Source organism: Podarcis filfolensis, assembly GCF_964270895.1.
Source record: "Podarcis filfolensis genome assembly, chromosome: 1".
In the NCBI taxonomy this organism is placed as follows: Eukaryota; Metazoa; Chordata; class Lepidosauria; order Squamata; family Lacertidae; genus Podarcis; species Podarcis filfolensis.
In genome coordinates this window covers 62,191,034-62,210,578 of record NC_139604.1, presented here as the reverse complement: position 1 = coordinate 62,210,578, position 19,545 = coordinate 62,191,034, and the positions used below count along the sequence as shown (strand labels likewise).

At 42.5% G+C, this 19,545-nt stretch overlaps 1 protein-coding gene across 18 annotated transcripts in view; it reads right to left on the bottom strand.

The window, feature by feature from the left end:
- Positions 1–5,177: 5,177 nt before the first annotated feature.
- BRSK2 (BR serine/threonine kinase 2) overlaps positions 5,178–19,545 on the bottom strand; it is a 405,249-nt gene continuing 390,881 nt past the window's right edge. For 6 of the 18 annotated variants that reach the window (XM_083587315.1, XM_083587325.1, XM_083587310.1 and 3 more), the window contains one exon: positions 5,178–7,595. In XM_083587315.1, the coding sequence (XP_083443441.1) occupies positions 7,576–7,595 (20 nt within the window). In that variant the 3' untranslated portion in view covers positions 5,178–7,575. Of the gene's footprint in view, positions 8,342–19,545 lie in introns of all 18 variants that reach the window. The other 12 variants (XM_083587309.1, XM_083587320.1, XM_083587323.1 and 9 more) reach the window with 5 other exon arrangements.

Here is a 19,545-nt window from a genome sequence, read left to right as displayed (position 1 = left end):
CCAGCTTAACTAAGCAGGCGTGAATAATCTCTGGCACACTTTTGGAGGAGAGATGAAGGTTCTTCCTGGTGCTTTGCAGGCTATTCCTCCTGGGCAGGTGGCTCATGAATCTAACAGGGGTGGGACACCTGCTTGCAGTAGCTGGGGCTGCAATGAATGCAAATCTTACCTTTGTACAGAAGGTTAGTTTCCACCCCTCTATGGGGACATGTAAGATACACGGTCAGAGTTCAAGGACACATTCCAACCAGGTAAACACTCGAGGAGGGTGTGAAGCCAGGCCTCTGAGTCTGGCCTGGGAAGAGTCCTGATGGCTCTGCTTAGCTCCAGGCCACAGGTGCCTCACCCTTGCTTGGGCAGTTAGCATGTCATTTAGATTGGGTAACATTTCCTCCTTTGCAATTACTCAGCAGGAACAATTGAGCTGACCCTTCATCACACACACCGAGATTTCACTTTGCCACACAGCTCTGTTGCTTTTCAATTTGTGGAAAGTACTACAAGGCTACTCCTACTAGGACCCATGCAGTAAGGTTAGTTATCCTCACCCTCTGACTTTTTCATTATGCCATGCACAATTAAAGAAACACCAGTCGATACCTATACCTACAAACAGATCAGAATCACATCACCACATGCACTGGGAAGATGCATGAAGGGACAGGAACTTTAAGTTGACAGGGTGCATTAAGAGGTAATTAACATGTATTAAACCATCTCAACCTTGGGGAAATATTCATATATATCCACTTACGAATCACAGATTCCTCTCAGCTAACTGATTCTCCTAAACGCCATAGGTGCTCACTCCCTGGGGCCCTAGGTGCCCGAGCACCCACAAAATTTCCCATGAAGGGGTCAGGCACCCAGATATTTTGGTGCCAGGGTCATGCACACTGCATGGCACCCACGGCCCTGGGCACCCACAGTCACAGGGCCAAGCTGGCACTCCTGCTAAACTCCATTAGACACCACCCTCAACTAGCAATAGTAAGACCCCTTTCCCTTTTGGAAGAGTCTGTGTGGGATCAAGAATATTTATTTTTTTACTGGGGTACAAATACTTACACAACTGTGTTAGCCTTTTCTCATAACATGGCTTCTTGCTAGAGCATTTATGCCTATTTTGCAGTGCAGATATGGGTGGCCGGGAGGTGCAGGTTGAGCAGGCAACAGGATAACCACTTGATCCATTCCTACTCAGTTCTTCACATGACCTTTTCTGTGCCAACAAGAGCTCATACGCCCGTCAGCATGGCAAAGCAGCCTCATTTACTTTCCTCCATTTGCTCAGTCTGTTGCTCCCAAGGTGGCCCACCATACATTACAAGGGTAATGGAATAACTGCCAAAGCTGCTTCTATATGCCAGGAGTTCCAGGTCAGGGTATAGGCAGGATTTATGGGGGGGGGGGGCGGGGCAGGATTTATGTTGGGGGCAGAACAGAGCTATCTGCAATGCTATTGGTCAGTTACTTAAGTATTCTTATTTATTTATTTACTTGATATGCATGGTTCCAGCAGCAGCTGCAAATATATCAACAATTTCCATGGAGGACATGCCATACTGGTGTAATGCTCCTGCAGGCTTGGGAGATGAAATGCAAAACAGAACAGGGCAGTTAGCTTGGTTGGCTATGGCATGGTGCTTATAACGCCAAGGTCACAGGTTCGATCCCCATATGGGTCACATACATCTTCCTGCATTGCAGAGGTTAGACTAGATGCCCCCTGTGGCCCCTTCTAACTCTACGATTCTGATTCTACGATAGGGTGCACCAGGAGGTGACAAGTTCCTTTTTTAAAAAACCAGGAATTAGACTGCAGCAATTCTAACAGGAGCACAAACCGTAGCTTCTTCAATCTTCCGCCCTGGCACCCAAAAGTTGCAACAGGCCTTTGGGAATTGACTGCTTTTAATAAAAGGGCTGGCGCCATGCTGTTTTTATTGTAATTGTTGGTAAATAGATTGTGTGTATATATAATTTTAATTGTATCAATGTTTAAATGTATTTCAATGATCAGTTTTTCTAAGTTTTTAGCAGTTCTTGCTTTTAACTGCAAGCCATCAGAGAAAAAGGCTGGGTATAAATAAACATTATATTATAATGGCAGGAGTACTACAGTAGCAGCTATAGTAAAACACACAGCTGAATGAAAACATCAGTGTCCTCTGGTGGCTACAAAATGCCATTACAGGCAAAGCATAGAACATTACAGTAGTATCATATGCAACATGGTAATAATAGACCATTTTGTGTGTGTACTATGCCATTTAGCCACAATAATAGAGTGCACCTTTAAGCAAAACTACATAAGGAAACCAACCATTCTTTTGCACTCTGTCCTCCTCTGAATACAAGGTTGCCAACTAGCAGGAAGGAAACAGTCCCAGCCAGGTGAAGCTTTTAATGGTGCAGAGCTGAATGCAGTCACCTCCTGAAGGCTATGCAGAACAAAATGCTTTTAAAAGACCACCCAAGGGGCTGGTTCAGAAGCTAACAGTCCAATTAAGCTCAAACAGGCTATCCTGGATAGTTTGGAAGAACACCTGAAAGGATGGCCATATGCCATGGATGCCTTAGCTGAGACACCTACATTGCAGGGGGTTGGACTAGATTGACCCTTGGGGTCCCTTCCAACTCCAAAATTCTATTATCAAAGGTGTCACGTGTCACTATGCCTTTAAAACTTTTTAAACAGTGTGAGGAAGTACCGATTTTGCCCCCTGAACAGAAGAAAAACCCCTAATGAATATTTCTCTCAAATGCACCAAAACTAAGAGAGAGAACTTTCTCCAGAAAGAAACAAAGAGGTTTGCCTCCTGCTGACAGCACAATCTTTCTGGCAAGTCTACTCTGGAGCAGAAGGCATTCAGTAGTGGGTTTAGTTATTTATTAAAGATAGGACCGTGGGAGAAACAAGGAAAAGGATTGCCACCTTTCTTTCTGATCCTGTTTCCCTACCTTCAACAGCAGATAAAGTTTTCCCCGACCCTTGCTATGCATAAAGTGTTGCTGAATATATAGAAGCAGAAAAAGTGGCAACTGTAGAGCAGACATGGCTAGTGATAAGCCATTCAGCTGCTGAAGGCAAGTTATCGCAAAACAGGAAAGCAAGCCCCAGATTAACTTCCTGTTACACCTTGATAAATACCAGAGGCTCCTAGCCTCTCACTTCTTCTAGTATGGCAGGACTGGGAGGCATCCTGTTCTGGGCTGGCACATGCTCCCTGTGGGGTGCATCATAACCTGGACATGTTATCAAGTATTCCCAAGAGTAGGCCAACACACCAAAATCCACCAAGGCAGCCAACTGGAGTTAACTAGCAAGGCACAAGCTAAGTAGTTGTGTGAATCAGTTCCTTCTATCAGACTCACAGGCAACAAATGCACTTTTTTCACTTGTGCTGGGAGAAAGTGGGGGGGGGGCAGAACATTAACTAGGAGGACTGAAAAAGCAAAAGAGGGCTTTCAAAGAGTGAAGTGCAGGCCCTCATGAGTACTGCAAGAGCATTGTTCCTGAAGGCCACAGCAAAAGAAAGGAGAAAAGAGAAGGCAAGGCAAGGCTAAGGGTAGCAGAAGGGAATTTTGAGGGAAAAGGAAGGAAAAGGTAGAAGGATTAAGTACAGCATGAGACCAAAGCTGCAACCTAAATCATGCCTACTGAGAAGTTAACTACTGAATTCTTGCTCTCTGTAAATGGGGGGGGGGATAAATTAGGATTACAGCCCAACTGATAGAAATATCATGTAATTAAGACCTTCCATCCTCCTTGTCCTCCACCCTTAGCCATCTCCCTTTTAGCAATATAAGACAAAGCTTTCAATATATATTGGGGGGGCGGGCGGCAGCAGAAAGACATAAATGCACACTCTTTTTATGTGTCTTGAACAGCAGCACCCAAATTCTTCAAACTTTTGTGAAAGAACAATGGTCCCAAGGAGAAACACAAAACAAAGCAACAACCCAGGCCTGTAAAATAAAAGAGAAAAATGTGCTAGCATTAAACAAAAACCCTGCAATGTAATAGATAGCCATAGGAATCCAACAAACACCATATGAGGTAAAAAGAAAGCTGAACAGCAATACTAAACCTACATTTTAAAAATAGAACAGAAAACCATTGTTTGAACTCTCACCTTGCAATCAGAGTGTCCTGTTCCATCACTGCAACAACAAATACGTAGAACCAGGTTTTCAAGTGGCTGCCTTGCAGTGGAAGACTGAGTTAAAGGTTGCTGGTTTTGGGGTGTGTGTGTGTGTGTTTTTGCTGACCCCCTTCCCTTACACTTGTGGAAAGTCCTGCATAATTGCTTGTCCTGAGATCTACTGCTTCAGCTTGGAGCAGTCTCTGCTTGAACAGCCTCAACCTATCCAGGACCTCTTACTTACTATGAATCCCTAGTGGATGCAGGGCTCCCTAGGCCACACCCACACCACAAAAGCTCACCTGACACACATCCAGTATGTAAAAATGTATTTCCTACACCTGTTGGGGGAGATGGCTTGCTGCCAATTTGCACTGCAGTAGCAGCAGCAGCTGTTGCCTATTACATGCCCTGAGCAATTCCCTTTCCCACCACTCCCAGTGTAGCAATGGAGGTAATATGAAAAGACCCATAGCAAGTTCTGCAACTGTAATATGATTTAAATTCCTCCTGGCTTTGTTATTTGTATCCTAGGTTTACATGCCAGCAAATCAGATGTTGGTCCAGCTGCTAACCTGCCCTTCCTCAAGGCTCCAGGTAGCCTGTGTGTGAACACTTAAGCCTGCCTGTCCTTAAAAATGAATAAATAATGTAAAGCAGCACATCTCCCTTCCTTTTTAAAAAATAAAAGAAACACATAGCAAAAATGCACTGGGGATGAGGGCGAGGGAGGAGAAGAGTTAATCAACTACCAACTACCTACAGCTGCCCTCTAGCTGCAAATTGCAGTATGTAGGGCTTTTGTGGTCCCCCCCCCCGCTCCACCCTGAGCCAGCCAGACACTTCAGTTTGAAAGGTATGCTTGAATTTGATGAGGTGAGGCTAGTCAACTCTGCCTCCAGATCTACTAAGGGCTCCCTCCTTTAATGTGGCCTTTAGTAAGGCATCGGCTTGGTACTTACCTGAACTGTATCTTGCTTGAAGGTGCTCCTCCAGTCACAGACGTAAACAAGACACACTGACAGCCAGTATCTTTACTGAATGAATTTATTGTTTTTTTGAACTAAAGTTGCTCACAGTTATTTAACAAGGGATACATCAGAAGGTTCTTCTTTGTCCATTTTGACTGTTAAATAATGTCAGTTTGTGTGTCCACATGTGCGTGTGTGTTTGTGTCTTCAAAGTACAAAATAGGAAGGATAACAAGAGGTATTGCTTTCGTTTATTCTTATGTCTTGTGTAAATAATCCCCTTCCTGCTTGTACTGTATGGGTTTTGCTGTATTACTATTATTATTAGTAGTAGTAGCATTTATTATTCTGTATTGAAATCCCAGCCTTTTGTAGAGGTACAATGTAACAGAAGCATCAAAATCTATACACAAGGGGAGATAAAAGAGGGGAAAGGGGGCTGAGGGTGGTGGAAGGGAAGCCTGGGGGGGAGGGAAGCAGAAGGTGGAGGCAGAAAAGACAACAAAAGCAAAAGAGACTAATTTACATCAATATCATGCAATTAAAACTGCCCCCGAACCTCCCCTCCCTCCGTCTCCAACCATCACCCTTCCTGTGTCCGACATGCACACAGCAATACAAGATAAAATTTCCAGATTAGAAAACAAAGCAAAACAAAGGAACACCTTCCCACTTTTGTGTGTCTCTTTAAAAAAAAAAAAAAAAGGGATTTTCCCCTTCAAACCTATGTACAAGAAAAATGGGTCCAAGAAAGGGGGAGGGTGGGGAGAATCCATAAACAACAAAGACAAATGAAATTAAAAAAACAAAGGGAAGGGAAATAAGAGGGAGAAATCTAACATTATCTTTAAAAAACCTTGCAATACAACATACACTCATAAAAACTCAACAAACAACAATTGAAGGTAATAAGAGAATTGAACACTAATACTAAAATCTACATTTAAAAGATATTGGTCAAGGAGATTTACTCCTGCTGTTTTTTTTCTTCTTCTTTTTTGTCTTTGACACATATGATCATGGTTTTGGAAACCTTTGCATGTGGGCCAGATTGAGTTACACTTGGTGATAGTTGGAGAGAGAAAAAAGACAGAAGCCAAACAAAAAAATGGAATATTGGTGAGAGGATGAAGTTAAGTGGTCTTGTCATCATTCTTTTCCCCTCTCCCCAAAAATAAATAGGAATCAGTGTTACCTCTACACAGTAATGAAAGCAGAAGATTTATCTAACAGCTTAAATTTTTAAATATATATTTATATATATATGCATTATAAATAATAACCAAGACCTAATAATAACTTAAACACACACAAGGAAGTTCCAGCCCACCCACCCACTTTTGAAAAAAAAAATATAAAAATATCTTGCAATACTTTTAGAAGTTTACAGTAGCTTTGTGGTTTTGTTTTTGTTTTTTAACTCGCCCATAGTGCTATCTCCTCCATATCTTGCTCCGATGAACTACCAGTGGTTGTACACACACGCGCACCCACACACACAGGAAGGGGAAGTTTGTTTGCTTTTAACTCTCATTTCATGTTCTTCCTTTGCATTAAAATTAAAAAAAGAACAACAAACGCACGCAACCCAAATGAATAAATAATTAAATAAATTAAATAACAAATAAATAAACGAAACCAGCAAATAAATAATACTGATATATCAATGCAGCACTAACGACACAATAGTTGCATCCAGATGCACGAGGCAGGAGAGAATTCAGCCGGCGGAAGGAAGTCCCAGTGCAGAGGGAAGGAAGGAAGGAACTGAGAGAGAGAGCAGGTTGAGGAGAGAAGCAGCAGCAGCAACGACAGTGGTGGTGTAGGTGGCAAGAGTGCATGGCAGCAGCAGAGATTGTCCTCCAACAGGTGGATTCTTGTCCCTCCTCCTCACTGCTGGAAGCTGCGTTCCCCCCTAAGTTTCAGTGTTCTTATTTGATTTGACTTCCGTCTTGTAGTTTTTCCCTAAGTTTGTGTTCTGCCCCTCCAGCAGGCTGGGAGGGGGAAAAATTTGGAGATTATAAAAACAAAAACACAATTGGAGGGGGCGGGTAGAGGGAGTTGGGTGGTGTGGGAAAAGGATCTGGGGTGGTGAAATTTGAGGACAACTTCCCTGTGGTAAAGCTCCTTAACAAAACATCGCCTGAATATGTCGTGATACCGCCCTCCCGCAGTCTGGATTTGCCAATGGGGAAGTGTGCTGTCAAGGGCAACGATGTCACTCCAGTGACTCCGACTGTGCAATTTTTATAACTGAGCAGTTCTCCAGCGCAGAGCACCGAAAAGAAAAAGTGTGTGTGGTAGGGCGAGGGAAAAAGAGGAGACCCATTTCCTGCAGTGGGAGAGGGGAGGCTGGGAGTCCCCAAACAGAACCAGTCCGTGGACAGTCTTACATCAGTGGCCTTCCGTGAACAAGTGTTCGCAGAGCACAGAAGGTGAAGCTGTTGGCTGACATGTTAACTTTTCGGGATAATTCCTGGTAGCAGAGTGGAAACAAGCGGTGGTGTCAGAAACACAGAGAAAACAGAACAAGGACAAAAGAGGGCAGGGCAGTAAATCAGAAGGTGACTGGGGTGGGGGTAGGAAGTAAAAGAAAAGAGCTTGGAGATGATAAACAAACCAAAAAACAACAACCCAAGATTTGCCAAACTGGGTTTGTCATCTGTGCTACCTTTTCTTTCTTTTCTCATTGCTTTTGTGTTTTGTTTCAGAGAGATATATTATATCATATAAATATATATATGTGTGTGTTTGTGTTTTATATATATAATATATATATATATATATGTACACAGTCATTCCTTCATACAAAAGTTGTCTATAGACAGTTTTGTACTGTTGTAGCAATATATATACACATCCATCTGTTTTAGAGGCTAGCTTGCTAAAGAATACTCAGTCATTTCCGTTTGCGTCTCTCCGTGTGTGTGTGTGTTTAGTTATTTAGACTGTTTCTTTTTCCTTTTCCTCTTTTTTATTATTTAAAAATTGCATTTATTTAAGGTTGGTCTTGTAGGCCGAGTGACGAGGCCATCTTTGCCTTCTCTTTGCCAGCGGGGTACTTAGTGTCTCCTCTAGACCCATAGTCATTAGCATCGGAATCGCTCCGCTTGCTGTTTGCGCTATGCTTGGTTGGCGTGCCGGGGGGATGGCTCACCTGCCCGTTCTTCTCGTCTGAAAAAAGTTGTTTAATTACGTCAAAGAAGTTACTCAATGGGCTGCCTGGGTATACAAAACAGAGGAGACAAAAAGAAAACAAAGAAAGCAAGAGAAAGAGAAAAGAGAGAGAGAGAAAAGAGAGAGAAAAAAGAGAACAAACAAACAAATGAACAATGGGGTTTTAAACGAGAAGAACGTGATGAGCGGTCCAGAGCCACGTGCATGGGTGTATGTGGAGGATGAAGACAATGAGCAGAAGAGGAAGAGCATCAGGATGGGAGCACTGAACTGCCTACGCATATGGAAAGCCTGGGGTCAAGAATGCCACACCTGGTGGTTGGAATCTTGCACTGTATAGCAAAAAGCAGAACTTTTGCCTAGAAGGGCAACTGGCATGCCTGGAGAATGCCATGATGCTGGATAATACTGGGCCTACATGAAACTCCTCTGAAAAAATGTCCTGAGTGAAGGAATTCAAGAGTAATGCAAAACCACCGAAACTCTGATCCTAAGCATGCTCTCTGGGAAGTCAGTTCTATTGCTTCCAATGGCGTTTTCTTCTAAGCACTTGTGATCAAGTATGTAATCTAAATTATGCCTCGAAGCTTCAGTGATATCTCATTTGCCTGATCCGTAGCCACACATGTACTCTTATGATCACACACAGAGCTTCTGCATACACAAGCTGCTCCCTTAACTTCAAGGAGAAGAGGAGATTTGCTTGCACAAAGGAATTAATCTGCGAATCTACTTTCTCCATTGAATTGAATGGGGGAACCTTTGTGGGCAGTAGAACTGTGTGTGAGCACAGGAGTTCCAGCACTTGTAAAAATACAACTCAGGATCTGTATCTATGATTCTACTCTTCTCCATCATTCAGTTTCTGTGTGATTTGTTCCAAACTTTAGGAATGCTCACTAAACTTCTTATGTCTATTTCTATCATCCGTTGCACACCAATTATGCTATTTACATTAAGTACTTTAGCCTGTACGAATTTTAGCAGCAAAGGAGCATCCCCACCCCCAAAAAGCATGTGAACACTGCCATCAACCAGTGTCAAATGTGCACAGGTAGCATCCCAATCTACAAAGTGTTCATATACCCCTGAACTATGTCTGCTGCTGTTTCCCTAAGGCAGGATTCCATACTGTAGCAGTAATGCCTAAATCCAGCAATCATATGCAACAGACAATTCATGTTTAACATTTCCACAGCAGCTCCATATGCCCCTGTGAGTCAAGGGCCCAGGATTGTCAATCCCCTCCCTGTGCACTCCTCCCACATTATTACTGAACTTAGGGACTAATCCAAACTTTGGCAGCCAACTGCTGGGCTTTGTCGAGTGGTGAGGCCACTGGCACTTCTGCAGCCCTGCCACACATGGCAGCCAGGGTAGGTGAGAGTGAGGACCAGCACAATTGCGGTGCCAGCCTGGAGCTTATGCCTTGATCAGGACTGGATTGAGCCCAATGCCATTGTGCAACAGCAGTGGGACTGGTTCGGCAGGCAGTGAACCATGGGTCAACTCAGCCTCTCCCCGCTTCTCAAATGCTTGATTTGGGTGCATTTCTTTCTGGCTGCTGCCAAGGGGAATTCTGCTTGCAACATTCCTGCACATTTGGATGGTAGAAATGGAAGATACACAGCAGAGCTGTAATGCTTCAGTCACCCTAGTGGTGGCAGCAGACCTCTGTGGAGGGACAATCCAACACACTCCCCAGGCAACAGGGGTCTGCATTGTTCTGCCTGATGTTGCTTATTGTGGTGTGAGATCTGGCCTTAGGAGCCTATGGAACTTATTTAAAATAATAACTAAGATGCATCTTAGCCACCATATATCTCATGTGGCATCCAAAAGAGAGTTACTGCCTCTCTTGAAAATAAGATGAATTCTAGGAAACTACCTAAGATGCATAAGGCCACAATCCGACACAGTGTTAAGTGCATTTAAGCCCACTGATTCCAATGGGTTTATGGGTGCTTAACTCTGTGCTGAATTGTGACAAGAGCGTATAACAACAGTTGCTAGTTACTAGAAACCACTGATGAGTCCATGTGGAATGTAGATGCTGGAAGACTGACAATTCTGGGAACTTCTATTTTGTTTTAGCAAACAAAACAAAGAACTAGATATTGCCTAAGAGAACACTGGATGCAACTGGACAAGTTTTCTGGGACTGATAATTTAAATAAATAAGTATGTCAGTACCCTGCAGAAAACAGAGAAACGAAAATGTTTTACCAAGACTTGGGATTAATCTGAACAAGGGACCATTTCAACTCAGTCCAATTTTTCTCCCAGGGTATGTCCTGGAAAAGTTAACACCATTTACACCACATCCTGAAGAAGTATGCTGGTGGGTTTGGTTACAATAAATCCACAGTGAAATCCTTGTTAAAATCTTGCTTCTAGCAATCTTCGTGTGATGTGTGAACAGACATACCAAGGTTCACTGTATGTGTGTTAGTCATCCGATACATGTCTACTCATGAGTAAACCCACTGAGTTCAATGGTGCTCATTCCTAAGAAAGTGGTTGTAGGATTGCAGCTTAAGCAACCCAAACTGTGATGTTGAAGTGGCAGCCATGGCACTTAAGATCAAGTCCATTCTGGCTCAAATAGAGTCACCCTGTGTGTGTGTGTGTGTGTGTGTGTGTGTGTGTGTGTGTGTAACCATTGTTTATTTGCATATATTGATTATTTTAAATATCTGTAGATACAAAAATGGCCACCAATTGCACAATGGTAAGAACTGAAGTGACCAGACTAGAAGGCAATTCTCTCTCCACTTGTCCTATCCAGCTGGCAACTTGAGCAGAACAACACCAGCCACACTACCAGAAGGACCAAGTTGCAAGGAAAGTGTAACTTGGATACTCTTCACTTCTCATAAGACAGTCTTTCACACTTTTCACTTTCACAGAAAACAGTCCCTTTTCTTAGAGACTTGCCAGCAAAGCATCAACGTTAGTTTTCAATAGCAAAGACTTAGAAATTTCAGTTTTTAACAGCCATTTATGTGCAGATCTTCCCCTGGTTTGTGAAACAGCCACACATCCATTCACTCTCCTGCATTCCATCTACATCAACAAGGCTTACACTGGCCATAATCCTTCACAAACCTAGTTGACCATTGATTTCAGTGGTCCTCCATTCACTTAACTCGGTGTTGCAGTCACAGAAATTAAGACATGGTTTGTGACTATATAGGCTATATAGGACTGATATAAAAAAGTACAGGGAAAAAGTAGAAAGCAGAGCATCCTCCAGAGGGGCCATGATTAAGAACAACTGAGACACAACTGCCCCACTGTTTGTCCCATGATGCTGGAGCAAAAGGAATAATGGAGAGATAAGATTTCCAGAATTTTGAAGGGAATCAAAACTTTTATCTCCCTCAGATTTAAAGACATAAAGAACCAAACCCTGAAATCTTGCACACACGCAAAATGATATGTGTATGACACTTGGTTATATGCTCTGGTCCTCATGCTCACATGTAAACAGGCTTCTGTGTGTGATTTTGTAAATTCCGCCCCCTCTAACTTTTTAAAAATAGCAAATTTAGTCTTGCATACTATGCAACAACTTCTTGTGCACACTTTGTCAAAATTTCCAGCTAGAATTACACACACACATACACACATACACACACACAAAATAGATGTGTGTGTTAATTACTAATTTATAGCAGAAACAAGTTTAAAGACACACATCCCTCTGCATTGATTCTCTGCAAAGTGTCTGTAAGGAGTGAATATGGCAGAGTCTTGCTCCATAACGAAACAGCAACAGAAAGCAGACAGAGGTTGTTGTATGCTTAAAAAAATAAACAAACAACAAAAAACCCCTCACTACTTTCTGGAGGTAACTGCATATGTACTACTCAGCCTAACTCTGATGGCGTAACTTCAGAAATAAATATGAAAACGGTAACAACAATGGTAAAGTTGTGGTTGTACTTCTGCTATGCATGAAATGGTCGTGCTGGAGTAGTCTGTGAGATAAAATAACATTTCCTTGATCTTTTAAAAATTATTATTCCAAACAAGTACAACATCTGACATACTGCACTGGATGGACTTCATATTAAATATTTTAGCAGGAATATTTACCATTCAAATTATTCCAGAGGGGTTTCTTGGGGGGGGGGTATTGCTTTCACAGTTGCCTTACATACATCTCCTGCATTCTCCTAATTTGCCCTACAAATCTGTGACCCTCCAGATGATGTTGGGACTACAATTCCCATGACCCATGACCATTTGTTTTTATTTTGCAAACTGCCTGGAGAATTTAACTGATGAGTGGCCATATACATTTAAATAAGAATACATGATAGTAATAACGAGGAGCCATGCTGCCTGGGGATGATGGGAGCTTGGAACCCAACAATAACAATAACTAGAGAGAGAAAGGTCCCCAAGCCCTCATCTACAGACTAATCACTAATCTCTGCTCAGCCTACATTACCAAGGTAGCAGTTTACATCACTTGACAACACGCTAACCCAGCTGCCTGACAGAAGCCCATTTCCTGCTAGCAATTCCCCTGGCACCTGTACATGTCTAGGGAGAAGACCATGCTGCTAGAGTCTTCATAATTTCTCTCTCTCCCAAATAGGTGGATAGGTATTGATTATGCTTGGCTACATTTTTGTGACGTCAGTGCCATCTCCAAATAGATTTCAGCTTCTAGAATTACAATCTAATCTGTAACGTTATACTCAAAGGAAATTATCTAGGTTTCTGAACTCTCAGAACGTAGTTGTATTATAAATCACCATCATCTCCACCCACCCATCATATCTTTAGGGTGGTGATACACATCTATACAGAAACTTTGGGTCGCAAGGTAGAAAATAGACCTACATTGGCCAGAATACTAATTCCCATTACAAATGTCTCTCTTCTACCATATTCTTCTGCCTTACCAGTAATCAGACATTAGCACAAGAAGCTCAAGAGTCTTGTGAAATAGCATGAGAGAGATTTAAAGCTCATGTACGAACATGATCCTAGAAGAGAAAGAAGGGGAATGCACCCTTAGAGCCTCCTCTGTGGTTAAGTTGGATTCTCACGTGGCTTTGGACCCCATGCCTTCACACGCTAAATGGAACCAGTAAACAAAAAGTGTGAAAGAAAGCGCAAAAAAAGAGCTACAAGTGCTGCCGAGAAGGGTAAAAGAACGTGCATGTGTTTTTGAACTATGAGCTGATCAATTTATTCAGGAAGATCAGAGGCAAAAGGAAGTGCAGAAAAAGCAGGCAGAAGAAAGGCAGAAGGAGAATGGATACGGAGCTGTTTTCACAGAGGAATATAGAAGACAACCAGGAACCAAGAACATCAGTACTATTTATGTAAAAATGCAAAGCACTTGGCAAAATTCTTAAAGGAGATTTATAATTTTAATATTATGTATATTAACCTTAATACAGGGTCTATACTTGCCTAATTCCCCTTTGCATTTTCAAACACTCTCAATCATCTGGGTTGCCCTTCTTTAAAATACAAAGAAGGCTGACCTTTGTCGCTACTATATTAATCAGAATTTTTAGATGGAATATCAATGGGGTCTACGAGAAATCTTTGTGAAAGTATTCCCGGGAGCTGAAAGCAGGAGAACCTGGGATTGATGTATTCAGCACTTTCATTTGTTTTTACCATGGTACCCATGTTGGGAATGAAATAAATGTCCTGTTAGTGGCAGGGCAGGGGCAGGGGGGAGGGGGTAGAGGGAATCAAACTGCTGGCCCTTGGACAATTTTGTCTGCTGATTTGCAAACAACCAGGGGCCTGGTAATCACAACATTGAAGGTTCCCATTCATCCTATCCTTTAATGCATCAGTAGATGGGCTTCAATGAATAGCAAATTGTGTAAAAAAAGGGGGGGGGTTATTGCATGTATCCTTGAAGTTCTGTGGCGAAAGATAACTCATGTTAAATGTCAACAGTGGTTTTTTCCTGAGGGGGACGCAGGGGTATGCATATCCCTAAACATTTTGTGAATCTAAGTTTGGCCTCATTGAGGGGGCAGTATTTCAATATGAGTAGGAAAACAAGAGTACCCCTAAATATTATTTTTTAAGAAAAAAAGCACTGAGTGTCAATCACTGTGAAACTGCCATGTTGGTCACCACAACTAGGTTTTGTAGTGCTGTTCAGTGCAGTGGAAAAACTCAGTTTATAGGTATTTAGACTCATGTGACAAATTAGTCGTGCGTCAGTAGACTATGAGTGTAAGTCAATAAAGTTTTACTCAGAGGAGACTCAATGAAATGAACATGACTAAGTTACGTCCATTCATTTCAATGGGTCCACTCTGGGCAAAACTCAGCTGGCTACCACTCTGTGCATGCGTTTTGCTTCTTCTACATTATAAGATCTTTGAAGCAACGCTTGTTTTCTGTTATGCACGCAGAATACTTGTCCGCAAGAGTATACTGTAGCTATGCTGGGGCTGGAACACATTAGCAGAATGTGTTTCAATCCCTTTGCTTGAGAAGTTGTAGCCTAGAAACCCAGCTTGGATTACTGGAAAGTCATTGAAATATCAGAATATGTTCAGAGAGGAATGCACCCTGTTGAATAAGCTGGTCTGTAAACACTAACCAACCTTCTGAATAGCAATGCATAAGGATAAGTAGTTCCAAAGAGCTGACAACTTAAACAGCAGAGGATAAAAAGAATCATAGCTACAAGGATCAGTTTATGAGAAAACAGAAGTGATGGATGCTGCCTGAGTATCAGATAAGGAGGCAAATACTTGGATACAAAGGAAGTGCCAAAGTCCCAAGGAAGCAGATTAATACCAGCCAATTCATGAATGTAGCAGAGATGCTACTTAAGGCCACAAGGAAAGCACTGCAACCGAATGTAGTCCAAAACAGAAGTTTCAAAGTATGAAAGAAGACAGTATCCAGATGGAGAGTGTAATAGACACTAGTTCTAAATATATTCACCATTTGTTAGGAAGCTATTGTGACACAGCAAGTTCAGTGTTGCAGGCAACTTTGCCGAAGAAGCCAACATATTCTCTTTTGCTTCGGTCAAGTAAGAGAAATGATGCACTTGCCTTCCTTTTGATGCCATATACATGGATATATCAAGAGAAAAGATGGTGATGCTATTCAAATTTTGTTTGGAAGTTGGTGATGTTAGAAACTTGAATGGGAAGGGTCATGGCTCAGTGGCAGAACAACTGCTTTGCATTCAGAAGGCTCCACATTCGATCTTCAATGAGATTCCTGTTTGAAACCCTGGAGGCCTGCTGCCAATCAGCATAGACTATACTGAGCTGATAGACCAATGGCCTGACTCAGTTTAGGGCAGTTTCCTTTCAGAGACTCCACCTTACCCTCAAAAATGCAAGTGGAAACCCCTCCTTAACTTTAGCTAAACCCTTAAGGTCATATCTCCCTCTAACATACCAACACATTTTTTTTTTTAAAAATCACTTGTCCCTGAGGTATTTGGACATAAATAAGATCACAGCAAGCAAATAGTCTATGCTTTTCTCATGAGAAAAGTTTTGCTCAGTCTCTGGTTTTGTTCACTGTAAATGCCTGCTCTTAGGAAACATGTCATATTTCACTGAAAAGATGATTGGGGAGGTAGGTGTTGTCAATTTCAAAACAAAACAACCATCCCACAACAGTCCAATTTTTACTTCTGGTATTATTCCTATATCCATACATTTTCCAGAAACATCAGTGTATCTCTGTTACCACTCTTTCAGCTCTTCCCTTAAGGCCCCTTATCAGTATTCATTAGTAAGGAATTATAAGCACAAAGAAATGATGCCAAAGTCTGATACATTGTTGGGAGAGCTCAACTCTGACCAGGGCCAATGGGCCTCCTTTGTGATGAGAAGTCTTGTGGTGGCCACTGCCTCCATTTCTGGTTTCCCCACCTCACAAATGATGATACAGAGTTAGAAAAGGTATTGAAAAGGGCACATAAAATAATGGAAAGATAGGGACACCTTCCCTAAGAAGAACGGCTAAAGCATTTTGAGTATTCAAACTTAAAATGTCTAGGACAGGAGAGGGAACTTTTTTTTTTTATTCCACGGGCCAGTTCCTTATCAGGATCAGTCTTGTGGGTCAAATGTGACAGGCGGATGGGATCACCCACCTGTCAATTTTGTGATAATAACATGATTGAGAGAGTGGGCATCCACACTCACCTGTTAAAATCCCTTGCTGGAGAGCTGTTAAAATGCAGGGTAGGGGAGGTGCTTTGGAAAGCAGCTTGGCAGTTTAGCCCCTGCTCAGCATGCACCTCTCGGGGAAAGGGATAAAGAAGCCCTTTTGCAAGGAACAGACTTCTTTGAGGGGTTCTTTCCCCCCTCCTCTTGGGAGGCATGACTTCTTTGTGCGGCGATCCAGAAAAATACTGGGTCTGTGTGATTCAGCTGCAACCACCTCTTCCCAGGGGAAAGGCACACGCAGCGAAAGCAAGCAGACTAGGCATTTTTCTGCTGTGTTCTTTGGCTGTGTGTGCCTGTTCTGAAGAGTGAGCAGGCGTACTTGACCAAACTAAGCATGATTTGTCCACTGCATGTCGGCTGTTAAGTGGGGGTTAAATCCTACAGTGCAGAATTGTGCCAAATGACACTAGGCAATGGTGAATATTATTACACCTAGTGGCTGAACTAGAAACAGAAATCTGCAAGTGAATGGCACCATTTTCTAATTTCAGACACCCTTTTCTCAATATGCTATAGGCTCAACAGTACAGGAATTGCAGAAAGGCCCTGTGACATGTGTCAGGGAGCCATTACAAAGCACACCCTCTTGAGCACCTGGGAGCATCAGACCTCCTTCACACTTTGTTTCCACAACCAACATGGGTGGTGAACACCAGCACACCCAGGCTGCTGTGCAAAGCGTGAAATGGCTCTTAGTAAATTTGCAAGTCATTTCTGAGGGAATACATTTTAAGAAATTCTACAAAGGTTTCATTTCTGTAAGTTGGATCCAGCTGCTAAGTATCTGAAAATCTGACCCAAGGCATTCACTGTGACATTAAAACCAGTAACACCAAGGAAAATGTCAGGATTTAAAAACAAAACAAAACTCCTCATTGGTAGCCATTCTACACTGTAGTGCAATTGTAACAAAACCCCTTTCTGTCCATCGCAATGAGTTGCTTAAAACATAGTAAATTTAGGCCAGCACTGCATTTCCAATAGTGATCATTTCCTAATGCACTATAAAAGGCACTCATCTCACTTTACTGGCTGAGGGAGCCGGCGTACAGCTTCCGGGTCATGTGGCCAGCATGACTAAGCCACTTCTGGCGAACCAGAGCAGCGCACGGAAATGCCGTTTACCTTCCCGCCAGAGCGGTACCTATTTATCTACGAAGCATTAATAAATCACTTTGTTCTCTGTTGTTCACTCCAGCAATTTAAGGTCAAGGAATACAATGAGCGTGTCCTGTCCTGAACTTCTTAGGCAATAGCCATTGACAGTCATGTCAGCTGTTAATTAATTTAGCTTTTGAAAAGACCACTACTCTTGTCTTGTTTACATAGTCACTTGAAGCAACACCTAATTGGCAGATATGGTCACATTTGCTTACAGCATCAAGGAGTAATTCAAAGTCTACATAAAACTGAAAGAAAGACTATCCAGAATCCATATACCTCCTTATTGTCACCAGGATACAAGCCATTGAAAAGAATACTGTGGCTAACTGTAGTAACTCATTTGGGCTGAGCCACAGGAAGCACAAGGTGATCAGGACAACTCAGAAGTAATAGAAGAAGAAGAAGAGTTTGGATTTGATATCCCGCCTTTCACTCCCCTTCAGGAGTCTCAAAGCGGCTAACAATCTCCTTTCCCTTCCTCCCCCACAACTAACACTCTGTGAGGTGAGTGGGGCTGAGAGACTTCAGAGAAGTGTGACTGGCCCAAGGTCACCCAGCAGCTGCATGTGGAGGAGCGGAGACGCGAACCCGGTTTCCCAGATTACAAGACTACCGCTCTTAACCACTACACACACTAAGCTTGGAGGAGCAGCTTATTCTGATCTGTAAGATTCCCTCTGTAAGCTAAATTGGAACAATGGTATTTATATAGGGTAACAACTACAATTTAACATCCTTCAAAACAGTTTGGAAATCATCAGTTAAGTAAGGAAGTCCTGGCTATGCTGACTATACTTCCAAAGATGAAAAAGAATCTAACTGTGGAAGGATGTGTGGATCCAGAATTGGCCTTCACAGTCACTTACGGACACACCGTTAAGACTGTGCTCATGGAAGACAATCTTACCACGAGTGATCGCCAAAGAAGAGAGAAATAGAAGGACACTCACAGCAGGAAACTGGCAATAAAGATAGATGGATTAGGAAAAAATATAACAGGACACCTCTTAGCCATGAAGTGTTCCTGGCTTCACAACTGAAATAACAGATGTGCGTACCAGCCAATAAGCTCAGCTGTCACTTTTTCCAACTCCTATGCTTCTGGCCGCTTTTTCATTTTAAAAGTGCTGAATAAAGAATTAAAGCGTTTATCTATTCATTTCTCCAAAAGTAGGGAAACTTCATTAAACGTGAAAAACTACTCCAACCAGGGGAAGAACTGATGGTGACACTGTGGGGTGGGATGAGGCATCCAATCTGCGCAGTGCGTAGCGTGCAGAACTCAGCCCTAGAGAGGAACATGAATGCTTCAAGAGAAAACAGGGACCCCACTTGCAGTCCCAAACCCAACCACTCTATGCCTGCTATATCTGCCTTCTTCCACATTCTTCCACACTTCTTGTTCTTCCCTCTTTTCTTATTCTCCTTCAGAGAGTATCTTCAGGTGTACTTTCTCCCAGATGCTTTGGGGTTTCCACAGAATACAGCATGCTGTATTATTCATGCCTGTTCATTAACTTATAATATTTATTTTTTAAAGGCGGATCTCATTAGTGTCACAATGACAATTATGTCACTATACCTGTGTTCCATGGCAAAGTGACAAAGGCAGCAACCTATGTCTAATAGCTAGCTAATGGCAGCACAATGTCCATTTTACTCTTGGTGCTTCAAGAATCACGAAGTAGATCTTAGGTTTCTACGTAGCTAGAGCTAACAGGAGCAATTCAGCAGAACTGTTTCACATCAATAGCTCTCTGTTGCTGAAGCCCATGGGTGGGAAACCTGGAAGCCTGTAGGTCTGATTTGGCCACTGAGGCCATCCTCATCCCAACACACCCACCTGTTACTCACCTGATGTCACATGAGAGCCACGGCTGCTAAGGA